This window comes from Tiliqua scincoides, chromosome 2, assembly GCF_035046505.1.
Source record: "Tiliqua scincoides isolate rTilSci1 chromosome 2, rTilSci1.hap2, whole genome shotgun sequence".
Taxonomy (NCBI): domain Eukaryota; kingdom Metazoa; phylum Chordata; class Lepidosauria; order Squamata; family Scincidae; genus Tiliqua; species Tiliqua scincoides.
This window is the reverse complement of record NC_089822.1, coordinates 249658299-249668362: the sequence shown is the minus strand read 5'-3', so window position 1 is coordinate 249668362 and position 10064 is coordinate 249658299. Positions and strand designations below refer to the sequence as shown.

The window sequence follows — 10064 nt, the reverse complement described above, 5'->3', positions numbered from 1 at the left end:
TTGCTGCGATTCTGCTTATCTTCTTTCTTGGCCTGTCTGGGAACTGTCTCTATCTTTTCCTGTTTCACAGAGGTACCTCTGATTTTCAGACCCCCATGTACTTCTTCCTCAGCCAATTGTCCTTCGTGGACATTTGTCAGCTCTTCACCATTGTCCCCAAGATGTCAATGGACTTGACATTTTGATGTCAATCGAAAAGAACACAATTTCATTGGCTGGGTGTGGAATCCAGGTTTTTTTCACATTGACCATGGGAGTAGCAGAATGTCTCCTGCTGACCGTCATGTCATATGACAGGTACGTGGCAATATGCAAGCCTTTGCAATATCCTGTTCTCATGAGCAGGAAGACTTGCCTAGTCATGTCAGCAGGGGTCTGGTTTGGTACTTCTTTTCATGCTTTGATACAAACCATTAGTGTACTTCAATTGTCCTACTGTGGTTCAAATGGCATTGACCAGTTCTTTTGCACAGTCCCAGCTCTGCTGAAGTTGTCATGTTCTGAGACCCACACCTATGAAAAAGGATTATTCTTAAGTGGCATTGTTTTCCTTCTCTGCCCCTTCTCGGTCATCCTAGCCTCCTATATTTCCATCCTGTCCACAGTCCTAGGAATGCACTCGATGGAAGGAAAGCACAAGGCATTTGGTACATGCTTATCCCATCTCTGTGTTGTGGGGATCTTCTATGGAGCTGCCGGTTTTAAGTATTTAAGACCCAAATCCTACAGAACACCACAACAGGATAAGATAGCCTCAGTGTTCTGTGACATTGTCACCCCATGCTGAATCCCCTCATATATAGTCTGAGGAACCGAGATGTGTTATTAGTACTGAGGAAATGGATTGTTAAATGTCCACTGACTACGTAATACAAAAATCATCAGCCTGATCAGAGGCACACCACAGGTTGTTCACTGGAGGCTACCGCTGTCCACCACTGAACCCTGATGTGGTCATCAGAGAATGCCACATGGAAGCCACAGAGGCATCAGGGCTTATAGAATTGTGCAAGTGTGTGGTTGCTAAGTGACTGTCCGAGCCCTGTGTGGGCCTAGGCCAGAATTTGTTGTGGTTTTCTATATAGAGAACATACTGCTGTTTGATCTTAGTTGGTTTGCTCCTTTTTGAGTTTGCTGGTGTTCTTACTGGGTGATGTTCTTATAGTGTATGCTTTTATCACAGATTCTTTTTTTTTTTTTTTGCAAGCTCTCTTGCCGTTTCTAAATATTAAGCATTTTAAAAATAGTAAGTAAGTGAGATCCGCAACTCAAGAAATGCCCACCTACATGGTCCAGAGTTAACAGTTTCTTTGCCACATCTGTCTACTCACAACAAGGTTGTCTCGTCTTCCTTTCTCCATGTCGTGACACTCAGGGGTGTAGTGGACCCAATTTTAATAATTGGCTCAAAACAGCCAATTTTGTACATCCCACTTTGAGATGACTGCAGACAGAACTGTCCTAGTGCTTTGAAGGCAATGTTTTTCATTAGAGTCAGCAACAACTCATCAAGCACAGAGTAAACAATTGGGAAAAAAATTAAGCAATGTATATCCATGTGCAAACCAGACTACTTCAGTGTTATATGATTTTAGTTTGTTTTGTAGAACTGCACCAGGAATGGGAGCAATTCCCATCAGGATTCCCATCAAGATGGGAGACTCACTCAGACTCTCAAAGGATTTGCGTTTGCCTGCCAAATCTGTGCTCAGTGAACACCCACGGTCCCATGCTCAAGTGAACACCCCTGGCTCTGACCAAAGGTCCATCTAGCTTAACACACTGACAGGAACAGGCATCCACCATTCTTTGTTCCAATGGATTTTCAAGGTAGTTGCTATCCAGCCTGGGGACTAATAAAGGTTCTTCAGGTTCTGAGCCAAAAATCATGGAATTTTCTGTGACCCCCCCCCCCGATAAGTCAGGGGGTAGGGTTAAATTTAGGGAGCTGTCTGACTGTAGTTTTGTCTGATTAGACCCAAGATCCTGTAAAATAACCTACCAGTAATTGTTACTTAAGAACTGTACAGTCTCTAATAAAAACATAGTAAAAGATCATGATACATTTTTACTTATTAACTTGATAAATTCTGGTCTTCACAACCTTTTCGTAAGCACTATAAGTGCACTGAAAACAACATACCAGTAGAATCATTAAGGTGATCCTTCTTTAACGTGCCTGGTATGTTAAGCCAGGGGCTCAACATATAACATACATCATTGGTATCCTTCAGTCTCGGGAGACTCTGGTATCGCGCTCTGAAAAGTGGTTCTCGAACAGCGTCTAGTGTGACTGAAAAGGCCAATTTGGGAGTGATATTCCCTTCCACACTGGGAGCAAATGTAGTCTGTCCCTGGTGTGTCTCCCTGGCTGTGGGCCTTTCTTCTTAGCCTCTTTGCCCCAGTCTGTTGGGCAAGTGCCTCTTCAAACTGGGAGAGGACAAGCTGTATAGCCTGCCTCCAAGTGGGATGCTCAGAGGCCAAGGTTTCCCATCTTTTGAGGTCCATTCCTAAGGCCTTCAGATCCCTCTTGCAGATGTCCTTGTATCGCAGCTGTGGTCTACCTGTAGGGCACTTTCCCTGCACAAGTTCTCCATAGAGGAGATCCTTTGGGATCCGGCCATCGCCCATTCTCACGACCTGACCAAGCCAACGCAGGCGTCTGTTTCAGCAGTGCGTACATGCTAGGAATTCCAGCTCATTCCAGGACTGTGGTGTTTGGAACTTTGTCCTGCCAGGTGATACCGAGGATGTGTTGGAGGCAACGCATGTGGAAAGCGTTCAGTTTCCTCTCCTTTTGTCAGTGAAGAGTCCATGACTCGCTAAGTCATGGCAAATACAGAAGTATACTCAAGACACAAGCTCTGTAGACCTGGATCTTGGTATGTTCCGTCAGCTTCTTGTTGGACCAGACTCTCTTTGTGAGTCTGGAAAACATGGTAGCTGCTTTACCGATGAGTTTGTTTAGCTCGGTATCGAGAGAAAGAGTGTCGGAGATTGTTGAGCCAAGGTACACAAAGTCATGGACAACCTCCAGTTCATGCGCAGAGATTGTAATGCAGGGAGGTGAGTCCGCATCTTGAACCATGACGTGTGTTTTCTTCTCATAATATATAACTGGGAGGGTGCAATTCAGTTCACAGTGGAGAAACAAGCAACAAGGAATGAGTATGAGCAAGTGCAGCTACACATAGTTGTAGCCTGATTTACCCAGAAGTAGCTTCCCATGGGTGTTATTCTTAAGTAATGGTGCACTGAATTGTAGCATGGGACTTTGTTTCAGATGGAAATGAGATTACATCTTGTCAAACCAGACCTCTGTCAAAGGAGGAAGGTGCAGAAGCGTCTGTTAAAGAAAACGTGGCTTGCTTGATTTAAATGGAAGCCTTGAGCCCTGGCTTACTTTTTTTTCCTCAGGAGGAGAATTCATAAGAACATAAGAACAGCCCCACTGGATCAGGCCATAGGCCCATCTAGTCCAGCTTCCTGTATCTCACAGCAGCCCACCAAATGCCCCAGGGAGCACACCAGATAACAAGAGACCTCATCCTGATGCCCTCCCTTGCATCTGGCATTCTGACATAACCCATTTCTAAAATCAGGAGGTTGCACATACACATCATGGCTTGTACCCTGTAATGGATTTTTCCTCCAGAAACTTGTCCAATCCCCTTTTAAAGGTGTCTAGGCTAGACGCCAGCACCACATCCTGTGGCAAGGAGTTCCACAGACCAACCACATGCTGAGTAAAGAAATATTTTCTTTTGTCTGTCCTAACCCGCCCAACACTCCATTTTAGTGGATGTCCCCTGGTTCTGGTATTATGTGAGAGTGTAAGGAGCATCTCCCTATCCACTCTGTCCATCCCCTGCATAATTTTGTATGTCTCAATCATGTCCCCCCTCAGGCGTCTCTTTTCTAGGCTGAAGAGGCCCAAACACCGTAGCCTTTCCTCATAAGGAAGGTGCCCCAGCCCCGTAATCATCTTAGTCGCTCTCTTTTGCACCTTTTCCATTTCCACTATGTCTTTTTGAGATGCGGCGACCAGAACTGGACACAATACTCCAGGTGTGGCCTTACCATAGATTTGTACAACGGCATTATAATATTAGCCGTTTTGTTCTCAATACCCTTCCTAATGATCCCAAGCATAGAATTGGCCTTCTTCACTGCCGCCGCACATTGGGTCGACACTTTCATTGACCTGTCCACCACCACCCCAAGATCTCTCTCCTGATCTGTCACAGACAGCTCAGAACCCATCAGCCTATATCTAAAGTTTTGATTTTTTGCCCCAATGTGCATGACTTTACACTTACTGACATTGAAGCGCATCTGCCATTTTGCTGCCCATTCTGCCAGTCTGGAGAGATCCTTCTGGAGCTCCTCATAATCACTTCTGGTCTTCACCACTCGGAAAAGGTTGGTGTCGTCTGCAAACTTTGCCACCCCACTGCTCAACCCTGTCTCCAGGTCATTTATGAAGAGGTTGCAAAGCACCGGTCCCAGGACAGATCCTTGGGGCACACCGCTTTTCACCTCTCTCCATTGTGAAAATTGCCCATTGACACCCACTCTCTGCTTCCTGGCCTCCAACCAGTTCTCAATTCATGAGAGAACCGGTCCTCTAATTCCCTGACTGTGGAGTTTTTTCAGTAGCCTTTGGTGAGGGACCGTGTCAAACGCCTTCTGAAAGTCCAGATATATAATGGCCATGGGTTCTCCCACATCCACATGCCTGTTGACCTTTTCAAAGAATTCTATAAGGTTCGTGAGGCAAGACTTACCCTTACAGAAGCCATGCTGACTCTCCCTCAGCAAGGCCTGTTCATCTATGTGTTTTGAGATCCTATCTTTGATGAGGCATTCCACCATCTTACCCGGTATGGATGTTAGGCTGACCGGCCTATAGTTTCCCGGGTCCCCCCTCTTTCCCTTTTTAAAGATAGGCATGACATTTGCTATCCTCCAATCTTCTGGCACCGTGGCCGTTTTGAGGGACAAGTTGCATACCTTAGTCAAGAGATCTGCAACTTCATTCTTCAATTCCTTAATAACTCTTATTGTCTAACTGTCTTACAAAAAGACAAAAAAAAACCTCTAAAATAACTTACAAAAAAATAACTCTAACTGTCTTACAAAAAGACAGAAAGTTAATTCAAAAGTTAACTTTGCCTGCAGCTTGCTTTGGAGGGGTTACGGTGGAGACAAATAGCCATCTAATTTATCTCTGCAATGTCCTCTTGTTTCTCCTGGTGCTGCACTTGCCTGATCCCTGAGTGATCCCTGAGTGACCTCAAAGATAAGGCAAGGAGATGATCTAAGTTTGATTTATTGGCAGAGATTTCTTGCCTTATAGGTGAGTATCTATAGTTTATAGGAGACCAGAATAGATTTTACATCAGAAACAAGCAAAGATTCACTCCTCTTATCTGAGTGGGAAAACCTGTCATATTTCTCCTTCACAAGAGTACAGTTTGTTGACACCTGGGCAAGAATCATAAAATACCTAACAGTTACAGTCAATATATAAAATATTTTCACCATTAAATGCGTATTCAGGTTTTCTCAGTTAGGAATGAAAACGGCAGTCATGGATGATGATTACAGATGATGATTACAGAAAACATAAGAAACCACCAAGCTTACCCTTACACACAACAATGGAATTACCTTACACACCTGATTATATTACCATGCTTCAACTACAACAGCGTCATACCTGAGATTTTGTGTGTCTTCGTTCACATCCCCTTGGCAGTGGCTTCAACTTCTACAGCCAAACTGTAATTAAGCTTTGGGATTTGAGACTGAAGTCCCCAACGCCTGGTGCCTTGCAGAATATTTTCACCTCAAAGATGTCAGACTTTGAACTTCCTGGATGATGCAAAATATAGTTTTAAAATAACATAATTAGTTAACTCCCAACTTGTTCAATTAGTACAGTATTTTGTTGCATGGTTGCAGGTATAAAGCTGAACATCAGAGAAAAATATAAAAACCTATTCCTGCATGTCTGAAGATGCATCCACAGGTGATGATACGTATGACAGAATCTAGGCAAGTCTTATATTTGAATTTCTATAAACACCAGACATGTTTGTGTGAAACCATGTTGTGGTTCATCTCCGGTTATCATCATGCCAGATATTTTTCTCTCTCATCTTTATTAGGGAATAAAAACTGAAAATTTATTTTGAAAAGTCTTCATGGCAAATATTGTATTGTCACAATGAACCCGGCTGCACGCATTAATCCCTTTTCCTAATGCTAGTGTATGGAGACTGGAGATGGAGAGGTTATTAAGTGATAAGAGCCATCACCACATGGAAGAAAATCAAGACTTCCAAAACCCACCTGGCTTGTGTTTGACATCCAGATTTTAGGCTCTTCTGTAAGTATTGTGGGGTATATTGGGCTACATGACTCTCATTACTTGCTGCTCAAAAATTATTCGGAATCTGCCAAATTGTGTATCTGATCCACTCAGTTCATTCTCTTTTTTTGTTCTGGTTCTATCATTGCTAGGTGCATCTGATCCACTTAGTTCATTTATTTTTCTGTTCCGGTTGTATCGTTGCTAAGTGCATCATTGTTGACCGTAAATTTAGAGTTGCTTTGAATTATATTGCCAATAATTGCAAATACAAACAAAAACCTGCACTAATTTCATGATCTCTTGATGCTAACAAGTACTATCAGGCCCATCAACTTGTTGCTGTTGATTCAACTGCAGTTATTTTGCCATAAAGGCAAATTGTACTTACAAAACAATGGGAGGAAAGTATGAAGAAAAATTAACAATGTGCTTTGAGTTCATCAGGGGCACACATTTTTGCCTGAAGAAAATACCATAGTATGTGATTCTATTTTCATGGACTATACTTCTGCTGTTTTTGTATGCTGCTAATGTCATCTTTCTCTTTTCCCCACTGGTTTCTATGGCACTTGAAGCTCCTGGTGGATCTTTCAGCAATCCCTCGATTTCAACAAAAAATAGTGAGGAAGATATACAAAGCTATGACTGCAGTCCAGCACACATTGCTTTTGTGGTTTCAACTTCAGAACAGGGCCAAGAAGAGGTGAGTAAAGGGGGTTATTAATACTCAGGCCCAGGGTCCGAAAAGGGGCCTCAAAAATTTCCTGGGAAATTTCCATTTTCTTCTCTCATCTGTACTCACTGCCCACATGGCATGCTGGGTGTGCAGCTACTGCTGCTACCAAAAGCCATATGTGCTAGGCCAAGGAATGTATACATGAGACTCCTGAACACAGTGTCAGATCTGGGAGGAAACAGTAGCTCTTTGGTGTGTTGATCCGCATGCCATGAAGGAGTGGATAAGAGTTCAGGGGAACAGCTGCGCGCTGCAGAAGTATGCTTTGGTACACAAAGGACACTCTCCATTCTAGAGTGATCCTAAACACTATGATGCTAATTTTCTGCAATTACCTTCTCTATTTAAAAGATTTTAGAGAGACTTGGCAGTCATTTCTCATATTGCTGTATCAAGCTGCCAATGCAGCCTGGGCAGGTAGACCTGGCTGTTCATTGGGAAGCCCAGTATATCTGGGCTCCAAAGAGTTTTTCGGCTGTTGCCACCCTTCCTTGCCCTGTTTTGCCCCCTTTGTCAACACCCTGCCCCATTCTGTTTTGTCCCGTTCAGTCCCTTTCTTGGAAGGGTCCCAACAGAAACCTTCTACCCCCTGATAAAATTCCTCTTGGAGGCCTTGCTTCACTATATTAGTTTCATGCTTGAGCAGAAGCTGCATATATGACTTGATTTTTCTTTCAGGTGCTCCTCCCAGGATCTTGGACAAGATGGCAAAATAGATTTACTGATGGCTTTTGAAACCCGATCGCTAGCGGGACCTGCTTCAGCAAGGACTTTCGAGACACTTCCAGCCTCACCATGTGTGTGTGAACACGCGTATTCTTCTTGCCTGTCTCTTCCCTTGTTGACCCTGTCAGTTCTGCCTCCCCTTCTCTTCTCCATCAATTCCATATCCTTTCAACTTTTGGGTGACACTGGCATGGGTAGAGTAAATGAAACTTCATGGACTGAGTTTGTTCTTCTTGGGATACTGCACCACACAACAACACACATGGTTTTCTTTGCTGCGATTCTGCTTATCTTCTTTCTTGGCCTGTCTGGGAACTGTCTCTATCTTTTCCTGTTTCACAGAGGTACCTCTGATTTTCAGACCCCCATGTACTTCTTCCTCAGCCAATTGTCCTTCGTGGACATTTGTCAGCTCTTCACCATTGTCCCCAAGATGTCAATGGACTTGACATTTTGATGTCAATCGAAAAGAACACAATTTCATTGGCTGGGTGTGGAATCCAGGTTTTTTTCACATTGACCATGGGAGTAGCAGAATGTCTCCTGCTGACCGTCATGTCATATGACAGGTACGTGGCAATATGCAAGCCTTTGCAATATCCTGTTCTCATGAGCAGGAAGACTTGCCTAGTCATGTCAGCAGGGGTCTGGTTTGGTACTTGTTTTCATGCTTTGATGCAAACCATTAGTGTACTTCAATTGTCCTACTGTGGTTCAAATGGCATTGACCAGTTCTTTTGCACAGTCCCAGCTCTGCTGAAGTTGTCATGTTCTGAGACCCACACCTATGAAAATGGATTATTCTTAGGTGGCATTGTTTTCCTTCTCTGCCCCTTCTCGGTCATCCTAGCCTCCTATATTTCCATCCTTGCCACAGTCCTAGGAATGCACTCGATGGAAGGAAAGCACAAGGCATTTGGTACATGCTTATCCCATCTCTGTGTTGTGGGGATCTTCTATGGAGCTGCCGGTTTTAAGTATTTAAGACCCAAATCCTACAGAACACCACCACAGGATAAGATAGCCTCAGTGTTCTGTGACATTGTCACCCCTATGCTGAATCCCCTCATATATAGTCTGAGGAACCGAGATGTGTTATTAGTACTGAGGAAATGGATTGTTAAATGTCCACTGACTACGTAATACAAAAATCATCAGCCTGATCAGAGGCACACCACAGGTTGTTCACTGGAGGCTACCGCTGTCCACCACTGAACCCTGATGTGGTCATCAGAGAATGCCACATGGAAGCCACAGAGGCATCAGGGCTTATAGAATTGTGCAAGTGTGTGGTTGCTAAGTGACTGTCCGAGCCCTGTGTGGGCCTAGGCCAGAATTTGTTGTGGTTTTCTATATAGAGAACATACTGCTGTTTGATCTTAGTTGGTTTGCTCCTTTTTGAGTTTGCTGGTGTTCTTACTGGGTGATGTTCTTATAGTGTATGCTTTTATCACAGGTTCTTTTTTTTTTTTTTGCACGCTCTCTTGCCGTTTCTAAATATTAAGCATTTTAAAAATAGTAAGTAAGTGACATCCGCAAGTCAAGAAATGCCCACCTACATGGTCCAGAGTTAACAGTTTCTTTGCCACATCTGTCTACTCACAACAAGGTTGTCTCGTCTTCCTTTCTCCATGTCGTGACACTCAGGGGTGTGGTGGACAACTATAGCCTCCAATGAATCACTTCATGAACTGCTGCTGATCCCAAGGTTCAAGCCATTGTGAAAAAGAGACCATTTCCCAGATTACCCCAGTGATCTTGCGAGTTGCATTCCATGTATCCAGTTTTGTTATTTTTGGAAGGTTTGTTAAGGAAAACATTCTCTAGCTGAATTCAGAATCATCTGCTGTCATGTGCTGTTCACATATGTGGTACAAATGCCTGTACATGGATATTTGTTCTGGTGCCCATGTCTGAACATGCATTCATTCTAAAAATGAATCTGGAGACTGGACCCCTCTAGTGTAGGGTAGAGATTGTGCATTCTGCTCCATGTGAGTCAAACAGAATGCACGAATAACTGTGCGTGTGCACCATACGTATAGAAAGGTCATGTATATCTTACATTTAAGAATAGAGCAGTGGTTCTCAAACATTTTAGCACTGGGACCCACTTTCTAAAACAGCTCTCGATCGGGTCCCACCTAGCTTTATGAGACTTTTAAAAAAGGTGATCTAGAAAGAATGTTTTTATTTGTATACAAAGAATATTTTATTTATTTA

The 10064-nt window shown here is 43.4% G+C and overlaps 2 protein-coding genes across 2 annotated transcripts; both read left to right on the top strand.

Annotated features, from left to right (window-relative positions):
• The first annotated feature begins 235 nt into the window (after nt 1-235).
• Nucleotides 236-787, top strand: LOC136641902 (olfactory receptor 2Z1-like). Its single transcript, XM_066618003.1, has one exon. It carries the CDS (start codon nt 251-253, stop codon nt 785-787), a length of 537 nt encoding a protein of 178 aa, XP_066474100.1. The 5' UTR covers nt 236-250.
• Nucleotides 788-8103: 7316 nt separating this feature from the next.
• On the top strand, nt 8104-8984 carry LOC136639015 (olfactory receptor 2V1-like). Its single transcript, XM_066613043.1, is given in 2 exon segments — nt 8104-8292; nt 8295-8984. Coding segments are annotated over 2 exon segments (879 nt in total).
• Nucleotides 8985-10064: the final 1080 nt, after the last annotated feature.